Here is an 18,769-nt window from a genome sequence, read left to right as displayed (position 1 = left end):
TTAATTTGCATTTCTCTAACCAGTTGTGATTTGGAGCATTTTTATAAGACTATAATACTTTTAATATCTGCCTCTGAGAATGCCTGTTTATATCCTTTGACCATTTATCAGTTGGGGAATGCTTTGTATTCTTTTAAAATTGAGAAAATTCTCTGGATATTTGAAAGATTTAGGCCTTTGTCAGAGACACCTACTATAAAATTTTTTTCCCAATTTACAGAAACTTTTTGATTGGCAAAGGTAGGCCTTGAAGCCAGATGTTCTAGGAGACTGACTATCCACTACATTGTGCTTCCTGGTCCTAACCTATCTTTCCTGCCTCACTGAAGAGTACTCCTCCTGTACTCTGCAGTATAGCTAGATAGGCCATCTCTCAGTTCCTCCTCCATGTGGCTCCATCTCCCATCTCTGGGCCCTTGCACTGGCCATCCGCTGTGATTGAGAGGAGGAAGGAGAACATTTCAGTCATGGGAGGCAATCAGAACATAGCATTGCCCTTGAAATGTGGTGAAATGTAGCTGAAGAGGAAGAAAATCACTGAGCACATAGATATAAAAAATTTTAGTATTTATGTTGTTTTGTTCTAAATGCATCCTCTAAAATGCTATTAGTCCATTTCTAATTACTTATACTTAATGGGCATCCTAATGGAAGTGAATTATTTTGCTCATCTTACTGCATTTCTTTTAGATGAAGCTCAGGCATCATCTTGTTCATGACACCTTTCTGGATTTCCCTCAATTGCTAATCCTCTCCAACCCAGATTTTTTTTTTCCTTGTAGTCAGGAATGTTAGTTTGATTTTGTTTGTTTGTTTGTTTGAATTTTTTTCCAGGGTTACATGATTCATGTTCTCTCCCTTCCCTTTTCCTTCCCCGCTCCCAGAGCTGACAAGCAATTCTACCAGGTTATATATGTTTTATCCCTTGATGCCTATTTCTATATTATTCATTTTTGTAATAGAATAATCTCTTAAAACCCAAATCCCAAATCATATACCCATATAAACAAGTGATAAATCATATTCCAACCCAAATTTGTATTCATTTACTTTGTACTTACTCTCCATATTATTCCTCATATATATGTATGTTCAACTTGTCTTTCCCATCAGAATGTAAATTCTTTCCCAATTAGAGATTATTTCATTCATTTTTCTTTATACACTGCCTAGCATATTAAACTTAATAAATACTTGCAAAATGATTGCCTATCTCTAATAAGTGGGCTAGGCCTCCTGAGGAGGTAGTAGGTTTCCTTCTTATTGTATGTCTCCAAGTAGAGGTTGAATAACCACTTTTTACCTATCTTAGAAAAGGGATTTTTAGTCATATCTATATTAGATGGCCTCTGAGATTACTTCCATTTCACAGAGTATGTTTGTTTATCCATGCATCCTTATTAAGGCTATATTCTATCTCACCACATCTTGATCTTCTAGTCTTCTCTAAGACCTTACTCAAATAAGGTCTTACTCAGCTTCCCTTTCATATATCTTTAATTTTTCCATCTCTACTGGTTCCTTCATCTTTTTTTCAGCTCAATTCCAAAAATGCATTTCTTTGACATTTCCACCCTCTCTTACTGCCCTTCCATTTGTCTCCTTCCTTTCATTGCTAAATTTATAGGAAAAATTATCTCTGCTTACTGAATGCATGCCTTCACCCACACTGTCTTTAAGAAACCATTGCAATTTGACTTCTATCCTCACTGCTGTGCTGAAACTTCTTATTCTGGGATCATAATGACCCGATCACTAGATCCACTAACTTATTTAGTGCTCAACTTCCCAGAATGTGTTTCTTCTCCTTCTTTCATAATTCCTGCCCATTTTATGAAGTCCAACTCAAATCCTACTTTCTTCATAAACCCTGCTGTGATCTTGTCCACTGCATTTGGTAATGGCTTTTATATCCCCTATACTTCAGTCTATACCAGTATGTCCATTAAAGAGAGACAAAATAATGTATTATATTATATGTGTCACCATGGGCTGATGGGGATATTATTGGGGATGAAGACACTAAATGATAACTCTGGCCCAACTATCAATAATATGGAATTAGGGCTTAATCAATGATACATGTAAAACCCAGTGGAATTATGAGTCGTCTAAGAGGGGTTGGGAGGGCTGGAGAGGGAGAAAGAACATGAAATGTGTAAATATGGGGATATATTCAAAATAAAAATAAAAAAAATATTTATATGTGTCGTATCCCACTTCTTAACTCTTGTACTCCATGAGATTGGCAGGAACTATTTATTAACCACATCTTGTATTTCCCCTTGCAAGTGCCTAGAAGAGTGTTTTATACATATAGTGGTCTGAATATTTCTTTAAAATTTCTTATCAACGTATTTGTTTTTATGTCATTTCCAAACATATTCCTCCCTACCTCCCTTCCCCAATAATGCATTCCTTATAGCAAAGAATTTTTTAAAAGTAGGGGGGTAGGGAAGAAATAGTTAAGTCAAACTAACAGACATAACAACCGAATCTGATAGGATATGCTGTATTCCTCACTAAGATACACTCACCTCTTTACAAAGAAAGGAAAGTTCATTTGTTCATATCTTTTGCCAGGAGCAGTCTAAGTCATTATAATTAGATAGTTTTGTTTTTATTTTTAATTTACTTTTAAAATGTAATCACTATCATGTTCCCGGTTCTGCCTACTCTTCCTATGATTCTCTGAATTCTTATTCTCCATTTTATTCCATTATATTCATGTATAGGTTGTTTAGTCATTTCCCAAAAGATGAAAATTTGTTCTGTTTTCACTTCTTTGCTCTTAGAAAAAGTGCTATTATGAATATTTTGGCGTATATGCAACATTTCTTTCTTTGATATTATCATCATTATTATTGTTGTGGCTGGAGTTATCATCCTTGAGCTATATGTGTAGTAATAGGATCCAAATTTTTTCCTGGATTTTTGGACCAATTCAGTATTTACTAGAAATCATTCATTCATCTTGTCCATTATCATCTTTGCCAATATCAGTGATTTGGATCAGTCTTTCATATGGTAGTACAGTTCTCTTTCAATTCAACAAGCATTAGTAAGGCCTACCATATAAAAGGCACCAATACTAGCCCCACTAGGAATATAAAGAGAAAAACAAAACCATCTCTCGGGGAGCTTACATTCTACAGGACAGAAAAATTGTGTACACAAAATCAATACAGAATTAATACAATGTAATCTAAGCAGTGGGAGTGGTGCCATGACAACTGAGGGATCAAGAAAAGCATCTTGGAGGAGATGGCTCTTGAGCCAAACCTTGAAAGGAGCCAGAAAGAAGTACATTCTAGGGATGGAGAACAAGATACAATAGGCAAATCAGTCAGGTTGGCTAAAAAAAAAGAGAATGTGAAATCATCCAAGAAAGTTAGATCGGAAGCCAGTTGGGAAGAATCTACCCTCTAAGGGTAAGCAAAACATCTTCCACATGATAACCCATCAGATACTAAAAGAAATGTGTCATGTTTTTCTCCAGGTTGAACACTGCCAATTCATTTAATTCATTGTTCTGAATCATCCTTCAGGTTCATCCTCATCCTGACTATTCATATTTCCAGCTTGTCCATTCTTCCTACAATATGGCCCACAGAACTAAACAATACTTCATATGATGTCTGACTAAGACAGAGTACAGTAATGAAATTGTCTCCCTTGTTCTGGACACTTAAATCTTTAATGGAGTATAAAATGGTATTTAATAAAACCAGGCATTGCATGTTAATTAAATAAATGTCAGGTTAATCAGATGAGCATTAAAGCAGCTCATTTCCATTAGTACACTCAATGAGTGTCAGTAAATAGATTGATGCTATTTTAAGAATTCATTTAGAACAAAACAAATTGAGCTGCCACCTAAATATTAGGATTTGGGTGTTTTTTATATGCTCTAAATGATTTCTTTCCTACTAGACAACACTGAAATGTATGTTATTTATGCCTCTGATAGTTTTTTAGGGAGACTGCATGTTCTGAAGGTCTTAGATTTAAATTAGATCCCTCCTGATTAGAGAAATGCAAATCAAAACAACTCTGAGGTACCACCTCATACCTAGCAGACTGGCTAATGTGACAGTAAAGGAAAATAATAAGTGTTGTGGGGGGTGCAGCAAATACCCACTGGAACACAATACACTGCTGGTGAAGTTGTGAATTGATTTAACCATTCTGGAAGGCAATTTGGAATTATGCCCCCAGGGCTTTAAAAGAACATATACCCTTTGGTCCAGCCATACCACTGCTGACTTTGTACTCCAAAGAGATAATGAGGAAAAATATTTTACTAAAATATTTATAGCTGAGCTCTTTGTAGTGGCAAAAAAAAAATTGGAAAATGAAGGGGTGTTCATCTATTGGGGAATGGCTGAACAAATTGTGGTATGGAATATTATTGTGCTGTAAGGAATAATGAACTGGAGGAATTCCATGTGAACTGGAAGAACCTCCATGAACTGATGCAGAGTGAAATGAGCAGAATGAAGAGAACATTGTACACAGAAAGTGAAACATTGTGAAACTATCCAATGAAATGGACTTTGCTAATACAAGACAATCCCAAAGAATTTATGAGAAAGAATGCTATCCACATCAAGAGAAAGAATTTAGGAGTAGAAACACAGAAGAAAAACAAATGACTTATCATTTGTTTATATAGACATATGATTTGGGATTTGGGTTTTAAAAGATTGCTTTATTGCAAAAAATGAATATGAAAATAGGTTTAAGTGATAACATTTATATAACTCAGTGGAAGGGCTTACTAGCTCCAGGAGAGGGAAGGGAACAAGGGAAGGAAAGAAAATGAATCATGTAAACATGGAAAAATATTTTTAAAATAAAAAGGAAAAAAAGATTTAAATGAAAAAAAATTAAATACTTTTTGCTGTCATTATGTGGCTCTAGTTGTTTTTGCCCTAGTTTATAAAAATTAAGTTGATGGTATTGAGAAGGAAGTGAGGGAAAATAATAATACAAAGCATTGTATCATTTTAAGTACATATCTTTTATTGTATATACTATAATAAAGTGACACTGTTTAAATTAATAGAACTTGAAATTTAGTTTCAGATATCATGAATTTCTCAAAGTTCATTTCTCTAGGTAATATTGAAATATGAATGTAACCTAAGTATGGTTAAAGTTGGGGTTTTTAATTCATCAGTAAACATTTATTAAGTACCTACTATGTTCTAGGCACTGTGTTAAGCACTGAAGAGTTTTTAAAAAATTTTTAAAAGGTAGTTCCTTCCCTCAAGGAGTTTACAATCAAATTGGGGAGAAACATGCAAACAAATGTATACAAAAGCAATATATATAAGACAAATAGAAAATAGTCAACCGAGGGAAGGTACAGGAGTTGAGAGGAGCTGAGGAAGGCTTCCGGTAAAAAATAGGAATTTAAAGAAGTCAGAGTGGAGGAGGGAAAGCATTCTGGGTATGGAGGAGAGCCAGACAGAATCTGCCTGAATAAGAGATGGAGCAATATATTGTGTAGAACAAGCAGGAGGCCAGTGAGACTGGACCAAAGAGTACATGTCAGAGTAAGGTGTAAGAAGACTGGAAAGGTAGGAGGAGGCTAGGTTATGAAGGGCTTTGAATGCCAAACAACAGTTTATATTTGAACATTTGGCAAAAGGGAGCCATTGGACTTTACTGAGTGGGGACAAGGTGACATGTTCAGGCCTGCACATCCTGTATGCCTCAAGCTGAAGTAGAAAGAGACTTGAGGCAGTTAAAGAAGGCATGATAAGGGCCTGCACTAGATTGGTGATGGTGTCAGAATAGAGGAATCATATTTGAGATGTTGCAGAAGTGAAAACAGCCCATGGCCACAATGCGAAATGTGGACGGGTAAAGAGAGGAAACCAGGATGTCTCCTCAGTTGTGAGCAGGAGACTGGGAGGGTGTTTTGTTGTCCTCTGTGGTAATAAGGGAGGTAGGAGTTGGGGAGGATTTAGAGAGGAAGATGATGGATTTGGTTTTTGGACATACTGAATTTGAGATATCTGCTGGACAGATATTCAAGATGTCTGAAGGAGCACTTTGGTGACTCCCAGCTGTGAAGCTTTAGGGAGACTCCATCTAAGAACTGAAGTTTTTGCAGAAACGCCTAGATATTCAGTAATAAGTGATTAAATGGAAGTAAAATAATTTTGGTTGAACGTTTTTGTGAAAAACATAACACATCCCCAAGACTGAATCCTAAAGTAAATTGGGATGAATGCAATAGACTGTAGCGTTGTGCTTCTGGATTAGAGCACTGCTTCAGCTCTGACTTTGGGATCATTAATGAGTGTTTGAGGTACTTATACATATTATTTCCTCTAAGACAAATTAAGGTATAAACCACAAACACTAAAAATAACATCCATTTTGTTTTTATAGGGCTGTGAACAATTCCAATTATGGCTGGAGAGCCCTAAGACTGTTGGCACGTCGCAGCCCCCACTTCTTCCAACCAACCAACCAGCAGTTTAAAAGTTTACCAGAATATCTAGAAAACATGGTTATAAAACTAGCCAAGGAGTTGCCAGTAAGTACTTTTTGCCTTTATCACTTCCCTTCAGGTGTTAAATTTGAACTTCCTATTTATAAGTAAACCTAAAAATAGCGGTAACTCATGTAAAGGCTTTCAAATGGTGATTTACCAAAGCCCTCAAAACTATGACTATGCTATATATGCTGTTTGTAGAAAATCTATTAAAAAGCATTCAGGATCATTATGGTTCTCATTACAAACTTTCCCCAAATAATTCCTTATTTTTGTTTCCTTAGCTTTAGGTGGTTGGGGAAAGCATAAGAATAAATGTAGGGGATCACATAAACTCTTTATTGTGCCTTTAGCTTGCCCAGCCTTTAGCAGTGATTCAGATGACCACCATGTCCACATACTTCATTCACCTCATGCTTTCCAATCAAGCATCCAATTGGCAAATACTGGTTAAGTGCTCACGATGGGCCAGATGCTGTGATAAGTACTGAGGATACCAAGCAAGCAAAAATGCTGTCCTCGATGATCTTCAGACACATTTCAAACTTTCAATTTATTCATTTTGCAGCTTAGGCTTACAGAGACAAGTAATTTATTTATTTTAACCCTCATCTTCTGTCTTAGAATCATACTGTGTACTGGCTCCAAGGCATAAGACCAGTAAGGGCTGGGCAATGGGGATTAAGTGACTTGCCCAGGGTCACACAGCAACAAAGTGTCTGAGGCCATATTTGAACCCAGGACCTCCTTGTCTCTAAGCCTGGCTCTCATTCCACTGAGCCACCCAGCTGTCCCCAAGACAAGTAATTTTAAAATAACCTAATTCCCATTGCCCAGCTCTTACTGTTCTTCTGCCTTGGAACTAATACACAGTATTGATTTGAAGACAGAAGGTAAGGGTCTAAAAAAGATTTAGGCCTGATAACTTGAACTGATTATAAGTAGCTTGATGACATGCTACCCTAAAATCCATAGTTCAAAGGTCATTTTCCTTGGAAGAAAAAAAGCTCAAGTTTAATCAAATAAACATTGAGCAATTCAGCCCTCTTGTCCTATCTGGTGAACGAAGATCCATGCTGTCTCCCCACCCCCCAACATCACTGAGGAACACTAGGGGCTAAAGAACTTGCATTTCGATCTTATAACTACCATATTGATACTCTGCTTCCATATTTCTTTTATTTTAAAGAAACCTTGAAAATATATATATATATTTTTTTTACTTTTAGCCTCCTTCTGAAGAAATAAAAACAGGTGAAGATGAAGATGAGGAAGATAATGATGCTTTACTGAAGGAAAATAATGAGAGTAAGTATTTGTAAAAAACTAAGGCTTTCAGGGCAGGTAGGTGTTAACGGCAGGGAGACAGGAGGTCCTAAGTTCAAATCTGGCCTCCAGCACTTCTGTATGACCCTGAGCAAGGCCCTTAACCCCCACTGCCTAGCCCTTAGAACCAATACTCAGTATCGATTCTAAACAAAAAAAAAATGAGCCTTTGATTTCACATCAGTTTTATCTCAGGCATATAATATTTCATAGTAAGGAAATAACCAAAAACACTGAAATGAACTTGAGAAGTTTTATTTGTAGAAAAACTTTGATGAAATAGAAACTAAAACTTACGTACATTTGGTGTAATAAATTAATTTTTGGAGGCTTTTTATTTGTAGAAAGTAATGATTAAAAACTTTACATACAAAAAATAGAAATGATTTATTCCCAAGGCAATGAAAACCTATATTTTGTTCAGGATTAAGATAAGAAAAAGAATCTTTGTTATTTATAACTTCGCAAGCAGAGTACAATTTGGATTAATTGCTTTACTTTCAGAGGATACCTTATCTGTAACTACTACTAGATTTCTAAAAACATAGTTCTGTTTATGTGCTTGAAAATTCGGCTGTAAGAATCTGAATTTTCATTCAGAATTATGTCACTTGCTAAAAAAATGATGGTCTCCCTCCTATATAGAACACAAGGCATCGCCATTCTTCTGGGTACAAAGAAAAAGAGGATAAAAAACAAAATATTGCATAACTTTCTCTATTATTTTTCTAGGTCCTGATGTCCGGCTTGACAAACCTGTAACAGGGGACCAAATAGAACTATTTGCTAACAAGCTGGGAGAACAATGGAAAATCCTGGCTCCATACCTAGAAATGAAAGACTCTGATATAAAACAGATCGAGTCTGACAGTGAGGATGTGAAGATGAGAGCCAAACAGTTGCTAGTTGCATGGCAGGATCAAGAGGGGATACATGCAACACCTGAGAATCTCATTAATGCATTAAACAAATCCGGGTTAAGCGACCTCGCAGAAAGTCTAACTAATGACACTGAAACAAGTAGTTAACTTATTTCTTATTATATTTTTTTAATTAAAACTGTGATAAGATTTTGTTACCAAGCAGCATTTGATAAAGAGATCCACTTGTTTTGGTAAACAATAAACATTTTTTATAACATTTGTGTACAGTTGGTTAGTGCTTTAATGACACAGTGAAACAATGTCCATTGCCTATCTTAATTTCCCCAAATGGGAAAACTATGATTAATACAAATTTTTACAAAGGATGCATGCAAATGCCTATTTATAAAGTTGTTTTCCTCGAGTATTATGAATCTTAATGATGAAAAAGTAAGAGAACTAATATAACATCCCAGTGCAGAGAAGTAGCTGTAGATTCATGTATATAAATACGGTACTTTTCATACATTTTAAATCCATAAACACACTGTAAGACGTTTTCATTGGTAAAATACAAAATCTACAATGGCCAGGTAACGTGGCCTGTGTAAAGATTGAGATTCTTTTTCATGTATACTATCTCGAGGGCTCTCATAATAAATACCACTTAATATTTACACCATAGAATATGGGCTGTTCTGGTTAGACTGATTTCAGTGACCATCCTCACTGGAAAGTGCTATTTGAGTATTCTGTAAACACATTTCTGTTTAGTTCTCAGAAATAAACTGGCTATTTCAACATGGTTCCCCAAATAATGCTCATATTGAAGGCAAGTGGGAAGTAACTTCCTTCTAAATGCCCCTGGGTTTCAAGACAGTATAAAAGGCACTTCCAGTAATCTGGAAATCTTCCAGATAACACTTTCTAACCTTTTCAGGGAATGCTTTCAGACCCTACTCTGCTACCTTAGCCAAGTCACTTAAGTTCTCATTTTTTTAATGCAAAATAGGGCATTAGACAAGATTCCGAAATCTTTTCCAGCTGATTCTGACATCTAAGTAAAATCTTATAGCAAACCTTATTACTCCAGCAGTTTTGTAACTCATTTGTGCCTCATATGTCTTGAGGCGAGTTGATTTTTTTTTAATTCTCCTATGTGTTTCCAACATAGCAGTAGTCATCACATGAGCTTACATGTTTATCACAAAGTAAAAGAGCAGAGGTATTTATTTAAAGATTTGGCTAACATACATCTATTTACATTGCTGAACTGCACTGGCCTGAACAAAGAACATTTTACATCAAATGAAATAAAAGCCTATGCCGATTTTCCTACAATGCTACTGGCTAAAATGAACAGATCTATTTTAAGGTATATTGCTTAGTTCTCTGATCTGAACCATTTATCAACACCTAAAGCCATCTCATCTAGTATGAAGTAGTTTCTAGATATCAGGAGACCTATATTAGAGCCCTGTTCTACTTTTAAATATGCTTTCTGTCAAATAGCAATAATGCCTGCCTTTTCTTAACCTAACCTCACAGAATTGTTCTGAGAATCAAATGAGATCACCACTAAGACTGCAAATCTGAAGAGTTCAACACTGTAAACATAAGGCATTAGAACAAATTTCACCGTTTCCCTCATGTAAAGCAAAGCAATATTGCTCTAGCCTTTCTTGACCTTTGTTATTTGGGTTAATGAGCTACATAAAAAAAAAAAAAAAAAGATTCTTGCTTGTGTGGAATAGGGGCTAGTTGCAAGAATTGTAGCAATGGAGGTATATCAAAGTTTTGCAGGGAGATTCAAGTGAAGAATTGGCTAATACAAATTTAAAATGAAACACTTTCTCGGATAACATCACTATCATAACAAGTTTAAGCCAATGTTGCTTGTGGCCCACTAGTATTTTTTAGCTTCTTACAAGGCTAAAACCAAAAAATGAGCCCAGATCCTCATGATTAATTTTTATCAACTTCTGCAGAAATATCATAGTAGGACCTCATTTTACATGAACTCAACACACACTAATTCAGGTATACATGATGGGCAATTGAAAAAAAATTTTTTTAATTACTTGCTAAACCTGCACCATTTTCCTAAGTGGTATCAAGATTTAAGAAGCAGTTCACCCAAACATGCTCATTCTCACTCCTGAGAAGTGTTAGTGGGAATCATTACAGTTTTGCACCAAACATTAACTCCATTAGTCTTGTCCAGAGTTCTCGCTTGTAGCAAGTCATGGGTCCAAGTCGGAGCAGTGCTTCTCTTTGTTTCATTAGGGCTATTTAGTTACTAATAGCTGGTATCTCTGATAAGCCTATGAAAAGTCACAAAGTGCCTAGGTACATTTGTACAAGAAAAACTTATTAAATAATGGGGTTTGCTGTTATGTGCAATTTTCAGTGAAGGGCTTGGTTGCATAAAATGAGATCCTATTGTACTTCTAATTGGTTCCCCCCCCCTTTCAAACTGAAATTAATCAGTATATAGGAAGGACAATAGACAAGTGTCCTGAAAAATGAAAAATCATTGAAAATCCTTATTCTATTAAGAGATCCTCTTGGGAAAATAAGCAATAAAAAAACAGCCATCATTTGTTTAAGAGATTAATAACTGATGAACAGCAGCATGAATATGTATAACCACACTAGATATAAAGACAAAGAAAACTATAATCATACGTACTCTTATTGATCACAATTTATTTTGAAGTCATGAAATGCCAGCAACAGAACAAACTGAGTCAGCAGGTCAGGCTGGACAAATACTTGATTGTAGCCATGTTTCCATGGACTATGGGCAGCAGCACTGAGTTACACAACAAGGGCAACACTCTCCCTTCCACCTTCTGGCAAAACTTTGTTAGATAAGGCAAAGGATGGGCAGCTATTGAATGGTGGTTTGAACCATGCAAGAATAACAACAAATGATGGAATATTAATAGGTGTGCAATAAATATATGATTGCTGAATCTTGGGCTGGAAAAGGCAGAAAGATATTGAACACCAGGACAGAAGGTAGTGGTTGAAAGGCATTTCCGTTTAAAATTTTTTTTAAAAAATTATGCAATGAAATAAGCCTTTAAAAAAAAAAAAAAAGTCTTCCTGCTTGCTACTTTTATACAGGGGCAGCAGAGTCCAAAGATAAAACTCTTTTCTTTGTCTTGTTTTTAGTTTTGTTTGTTAATACATGGAACAAATTTCAAGTCTGATTTCACCCTCTTGGCTCCACATGAGGGGAAACCATGTAGAACCACCTAAAATTTCTTCTAAAGCTCTGGGGTTTAGAAATGATCAACGAACAACATTTATTCCACACCTAGTCAGAGATAGCTAAGATGATGATTACTGTGAAGTTTCTTCTTCAATTACTTCAACTCTGCGAGGCCCATATAACAGAACGTAAGCTATGTGCCAGTCTCCACCACCAGATAACCGCAAGATATCTTCTGGTGTAACGATGCTGACCTTATCATCATCAAACTTAATCCATTCATCTAAATAGCCAAAAAGAGAGGAGAGATGAAATTAGAACTAGAAAAGTTCTTTCAAAGACCAAGGCACTGAAAATAGGCACTAGTAAATGCTAACGAAATAGTTTATGGTAAAGAAACACAATACAGTACTTTACCTTGTTTCCTTTTCACCCATGATACATAATGGCCTGAAGAACTAGACCTTCCCTGATGTGTTAGCACTGCTTGTAAGTCATAATAACCACAGTTATTAGAGCCAATATCTAAAAAAGAAGAAAAGCGCATCCACATAGATGAGAAAGTAAATGAATATATGCAACAAAGCAACACAATAAACTGAGCATTGAACCAGGGATCAGGAAGACCCAAGTTCAAACCCATCCTCATTAGTTGTGTGACCCTAGGCAAGTCAGTTAACTCCTCCCTACCTCAGTTTCCTTATTTATAAAACAGGAATCATTGCACCTACCTCCCAGGGTTGTTGTGAGCATCAAATAATAATTGTTAAGAACTTAGCACAGAGCCTGGCACATAAGTGCTATATATTAGCTATCATCACCAGCATAAGCCTTTTTTTTTTTTTAATTTTAAATTTTAAACCCTTAACTTCTGTGTATTTACTTATAGGTGGAAGATTGGTATGGGTAGGCAATGGGGGTCAAGTGACTTGCCCAGGGTCACACAGCTGGGAAGTGTCTGAGGCCGGATTTGAACCTAGGACCTCCCGTCTCTAGGCCTGGCTCTCAATCCACTGAGCTACCCAGCTGCCCCCAGCATAAGCCTTTTGATGCAGAGCAGCAAAGAACTGAGTGCACACTCATACAGATGAGTGATGTTAATCTCAAATAGAAACAGGCACCACTGAATTATACATAAATATCCCTGAAGGCCATATACTGACTTAGACAAACATACTGATTTCTTTTATTCATTTATTTTGTTAAATATTTTTCAGTTACATTTTAATCTAGTTCAGCCCATGCACCTGGGGGTGTTGGGAGCCTCACAGGACCCCTGGCCTGTGTATATAACACCTCTGCTATAGACCACCAAAATGGAAGAGTCCAGTGTGGCCACAAATTGCCCAAGGAAAGTGGTTCAGGGAAGACATTTTGAAGAAAGGGAAAGATAAGAACTGGCCAACAGGAATTCAATTTAAATTCAGCTAAGTTGTAGAGTTTACAATGTATAAAGCACTGTACTAGAAGCTGGAGAAAAATACAAAGTTCAAGAAGAAATGAGGTCTTCTTCCCTCATAGAGTTCATCATATGGCAGGGAAATAGAATATACAGACAAGTATAATAATAAACACTTAGAAAACACTTTGAGATTTGCAAAGCACTTTAGATATGTTATCTCATCTAGCTTCACATTTTACTGATGAGAAAACTTAAGAGTAACAAATCTTGCCCATGCAGGGTCACACAGCCAGTGTCTGAGCCAGGAAACAAGCTCTAGTCTTTCTGGGTCCAAACCCAGGGTTTTAGTCACTACAGCACTAGCTGCCTATTATACTACAACCAAGTGCTGAGATATTTCTATGGCTAACATACGTGAGAGATGCAAAAAGTACAGAGATGTGAGGAAAAGGGTAAGCACACATCCCTCTCGTAGGCTGGTCATGTCAGTAAAAGCAAGAAATCCTCACCATGTGGGGGAAGGAAAGGAGACCTGGATGGCTCCAAGCAGAGTCCAGGTTGGGATGCAGTAAACAAGAGGCAGTCCAGACAACGAGGGACGGCCAACTTCAATAGGCAGCACGGCTTACAGAAACAGTCAGAAAATAAGTTTCCCTTACCGTCAGGAAAAGAGAATGGCTCATATTTTGCTTCTTTCTGTGTCCCGCTGCTTTTGCTAGACTGTGAAGAAAAGATTATTATTGTAATTGTGAATAACAAGTTACCAGTTAATATTCTCCAATACCAAGTATCAACCTATATATACAGGCTCTATACTTAAAAACCCCCACCACCAGTGGTCTGGAATGGAAGAATGCCATCATATGTGATTGGAAAATTATAGTTCAATTAATGTCATTAGTATTTCCAGAAGATGGAATAGGGCAGTTTCCTGTATACAGTACAAAGGAAAATATCATAATTATCCTGCCTCAAACTGAGTGTGTGAAAGCAAAAGTTCTCCCTTTAGCAGTAAAATCGGGCCCCCTTAATAATGGAAAGATATACTTAAATGACTTCTCTTACACCTTTTATCCAAGAACTCAAAGCACTTAAAATGTTTTTTAATAGCAATTGTCACTGGCGGGAAGCAGGTAGCCCCAATATACTTGTTTATACTGGACAAGGCCCAGTATATTTACTTGAAGGCAGGTGGGGATTAGGGTGGGGAGCAGAGGAAGAAACATCCCCAAACTCCAGCTTAGTCAATTGACTGAGGGGAACACAAAACAAACCCCAATAGCCAAACTGCAATTTAAGATTTTATAATTTTCAAAGTCAGCATGTAAGACAGTGAAGAAGATATCTAGGAAGTAGTCTTTTCTATCCAAAGAAAGAAAAGTTCTTATCTACAATTTAGTCTAGGGTATATGATACGATCTTTAAAAGACAAATCTAATTACATCCTTGTCATATTAAAACTATAAAATATATATATATGCATATATACATATATACACACTTATAACATAAAGAGGTATCTATATAAATATAGGTATGCCAAAAAAAAAGACCACTTTTTAAAGTCTTACAAAATTATACTTTCAGAAACAAGGCATTCTAAGAGATGGAGCTCAGATTTAAAAGAGTGCTGATACAACTGAAGTTCCTGCAGTGGCCTTGGGTAAATCAATTTTCTATGCCTTCCTTTCCATCTGTAAAACAGGGATAATCCTATACTGTATAAGGAAAAACAACATAACATACCTATTTTACAGGCATGTTGAAAGGACTAAGTAAGTTTCTGGCAAGTGCTTTGAGAACCTCAGAAGAAAGGAGAGAGAAATTATAAAATGCAGATAGTATGGGAATAAAAAAAATATGAAGCATATTGTAATTACAAGGAATAGGGTATCTCATGACTAAATAATCAGATTCATATCTCTTATCTCTTATTTTAAGAATATAAAAAAAAAAAACACCTTAGAGGTTCCAGGTTAAGATGGCGGCAGAGTAAAAAGCAGCTCTTAACCTCTCCTGACCGAAACACACAAAACTCCTCAAGGGGACATAAAAACCAGTCCAGAGGAATGGAGGAACCCCACAACAGGGCATAGCGTGGAAGGTACGTGGAATCAAGGCATTTCCATGCTATAAAGGGGTGAAACAGCTCTCACTAAATCGCGGGCTGAGCAACCACCCGACCCCACCCCCTCCACACACAACACCTATAGCGCCGAAGCCAGCTAAAAAGAAATAGAGCAAGTTTGGGGCACCCATCGAGTCATTGGCAGCTCCGGGGCCTGTTCCTGAGAGCAGCAAGATTTAGGACCCCAAAAAGCTAACGAACTTACAAAAAATTTGAGCACAGGAGCAGGGCGCAGAGCGCAGGCTCAGAGAGCAGGCACAGGTGGAGGCCTGGGTGGAGGCAGACATAGCCAGGAGCTAAAGCTCTGAAACTCTGAGTGGGGAACCAGTGCAGACGGATGTACGACTGTGGAAGCAGCACCCTGAGACTTGTAAAGAAACCTCCAGCAGAGGATCAAGCAAGTGGGTCCACCAGGGGGCTTGACGGCGGACAGACCCTGAGCGCAAGGATAAACCTGAGAAGCTGCTGGGCTAACGATGGCTACCCAGTCTCAGGAAGTTCAGAAGAGAAAGATTAACAACAAGAAAAAGAAGTCTTTAACACTCGACAACTTTTACACAGAGAAAATCCAGACTACCGAGCAAACAGAGGAGGAGAACAAACAAGCATCCGGACCCTCCTCAAATAAGGAAAACTCCTCACAAACTATGGAAGAGTTCAAGACTGAGATTCTGAGGAAGATGGAAGAGATCTGGCAAGAAAATAACAGTTTAAAAGGTAAAATCTTGCAATTGGAAAGTGAGGCTCAGAAATCAAATGAACTGATAAGCAAATTGAACCAGATTGAAAAAGAAAACCAAAAGATCAAAGCTGAAAACCAGTCTCTAAAGGCTAGAATTGAGCAGTTAGAAGCTAATGATCTCTCAAGACAACAAGAACAAATAAAACAAAGTTAAAAGACTGAAAAAATAGAAGGAAATATGAAATATCTCAATGAGAGAGTGACAGACCAAGAAAACCGGTCTAGAAGAGACAATTTGAGAATAATTGGTCTTCCAGAAAAACCAGAAATTAATAGAAACTTGGACTCCGTACTAACAGAAATAATTCAGCAAAATTGCCCTGAAGTCCTACAACAAGAGGGCAATATAAACATTGAAAGGATTCATAGAACACCCACTACATTCGATCCAGATAAGAAAACGGCCAGAAATATAATTGCAAAATTCAAGAGCTTTAAAGCAAAGGAAAAAATCTTATAAGAAGCCAGAAAGAGACAATTCAAATATCAAGGAACACCAATCAGGATCACACAGGATCTGGAAGCCTCCACGCTAAAAGACCGTAAGGCCTGGAATACAATATTCAGAAAGGCAAGAGAGCTGGGCCTGCAACCACGGATCAACTACCCATCAAAATTGACTATATATTTCTAGGGGAAAGTATGGGCATTCAACAAAGTTGAAGAATTCCAAGTATTTGCACAGAAAAGACTACGGCTAAATTGAAAGTTTGATATCCAACCACAAAAATCGAGAGAAACATGAAAAGGTAAATAAGAAACAGAGGGGAAAGAAAGAAAACTCATAATTTTTAAATTTGCCTTTTTAAGGGCCTCAGTAAGATCTAATTATCTGTATTCCTATGTAGAGAAATGCTATGTATAATTCTCTGTAGTGAACTCTATTTCGCTATTATAGTATTCACTATTATAGTAATCAGAAAAATAATTCATAGGGTGAGGGTAGAACACTAAATAATCTAAGATGACATGGGGGATGGGAAAGAGGGGGTGAATAGCAGGGGACACCAAGAGAAACTTGAGTGAATAAGAAAAATGGGATATTCTATTACACACAAAGAGGGCATGGGAAGGAGAGGGGACAAATACTATTATAAGAAGGAGAGGAAGAGAGCATTAAGAGGTAATAACCAAACCTTACTCTCAGTGTAATCAACCCGGAGAGGGAAGAGTAGCTATACTATCATTGGGACATAAAGCTCTTATCTAACCCTTCTGAAAAAGTCAGAAGGGATAAATTAAGGGAAACAGGGGAGTGGGGAGGTCAAAAAAAGGGAGTGGGGAAGGAGGGGGAGGGAATTAATAAGGCCTTTAAAAACAAAAAGGGGGGGGAAATAATGGAGGGGGTAGAAAGGGAAGTTAGTCAAGGGAGGGGATAAGGGATAGGGTCTTAATAGCAAACCACTGGTTTTAAAGGAAATAGTTTAAGGAGAAGGTGTAGGAATGGGGAGGAAACGAAAATGTCAGCAAATGCACAACTGATGATTATAACTCTGAATGTGAATGGGATGAACTCGCCCATAAAACGGAAGCAAATAGTAGAGTGGATTAGAAACCAAAATCCTACCATATGTTGTCTACAAGAAAACATATGAGGCGGGTGGACATACACAAGTTTAAGGTTCAGGGCTTGAGCAAAATCTTTTGGGCGTCAAATGAGAAAAAGAAGGCAGGAGTGGCTATTATGATTTCTGACAAAGCCAAAGTAAAAATAGATATGATTAAAAAAGACAGGGAAGGTCATTACATCCTGATTAAAGGCAGTATAAACAGTGAGGAAATAACACTGCTCAATATATATGCACCAAGTGGCATAGCATCCAAATTCATAAAGGAGAAACTGGCAGAGCTCAAGAAGGAAACAGATAGTAAAACCATACTAGTGGGAGATCTAAATATTCCTCTTTCAGATCTAGATAAATCAAACCGAAAAATAAATAAGAAAGAGGTAAGAGAGGTGAATGAAGTCCTAGAAAAAATAGATTTAATTGATATGTGGAGAAAAATAAATAGGGACAAAAAGGAATACACCTTCTTTTCAGCTGCACATGGCACATTCACAAAGATTGACCATGTTATAGGGCATAGAATCATGGCAAACAAATGCAAAAGAGCAGAAATAATAAATGTAACCTTCTCAGATCATAATGCAATAAAAATAATAATTAGTAAGGGCACCTGGACAGGAAAATCAAAAACTAAGTGGAAATTAAATAATATGATTCTCCAAAACCCATTTGTCAAAGAAGGAATCATAGAAACAATCAACAATTTCATTGAAGAGAATGACAATGATGAGACATCCTACCAAACTCTGTGGGATGCAGCCAAGGCAGTACTCAGGGGGAAATTTATATCCTTGAGTGCATATATTAACAAATTAAGGAGGGCAGAGATTAATGAATTGGGCATGCAACTCAAAAAATTAGAAAGCGAGCAAATTAAAAATCCCCAGATGGAAACTAAATTAGAAATACTAAAAATCAAGGGAGAAATTAATAAAATCAAAAGTAAAAGAACTATTGAATTAATAAATAAGACTAGAAGCTGGTATTTTGAAAAAACAGATAAAATAGA

At 36.8% G+C, this 18,769-nt stretch overlaps 2 protein-coding genes across 3 annotated transcripts in view; one reads left to right on the top strand and one right to left on the bottom strand.

Annotated features, from left to right (window-relative positions):
* Positions 1-8,977, top strand: part of THOC1 (THO complex 1) — a 61,841-nt gene extending 52,864 nt beyond the window's left edge. The window contains exons 19-21 of the mRNA XM_044666654.1: positions 6,406-6,553; positions 7,741-7,819; positions 8,570-8,977. Of these exons, the coding sequence (XP_044522589.1) occupies positions 6,406-6,553; positions 7,741-7,819; positions 8,570-8,865 (523 nt within the window). The 3' untranslated portion in view covers positions 8,866-8,977. The remainder of the gene's footprint in view (positions 1-6,405; positions 6,554-7,740; positions 7,820-8,569) is intronic.
* Positions 8,978-11,393: 2,416 nt separating this feature from the next.
* The window catches only part of USP14 (ubiquitin specific peptidase 14), a 49,631-nt gene continuing 42,255 nt past the window's right edge, over positions 11,394-18,769 (bottom strand). For both annotated transcript variants that reach the window (XM_044658053.1, XM_044658054.1), the window contains 3 exons: positions 13,982-14,042; positions 12,338-12,445; positions 11,394-12,203 (listed from right to left, as the gene is read on the bottom strand). In XM_044658053.1, the coding sequence (XP_044513988.1) occupies positions 12,052-12,203; positions 12,338-12,445; positions 13,982-14,042 (321 nt within the window). In that variant the 3' untranslated portion in view covers positions 11,394-12,051. The remainder of the gene's footprint in view (positions 12,204-12,337; positions 12,446-13,981; positions 14,043-18,769) is intronic.

The sequence above is a fragment of the Gracilinanus agilis genome, chromosome 1 (assembly GCF_016433145.1).
Source record: "Gracilinanus agilis isolate LMUSP501 chromosome 1, AgileGrace, whole genome shotgun sequence".
Taxonomy (NCBI): Eukaryota; Metazoa; Chordata; class Mammalia; order Didelphimorphia; family Didelphidae; genus Gracilinanus; species Gracilinanus agilis.
This window is presented reverse-complemented; position numbering and strand designations above follow the sequence as displayed.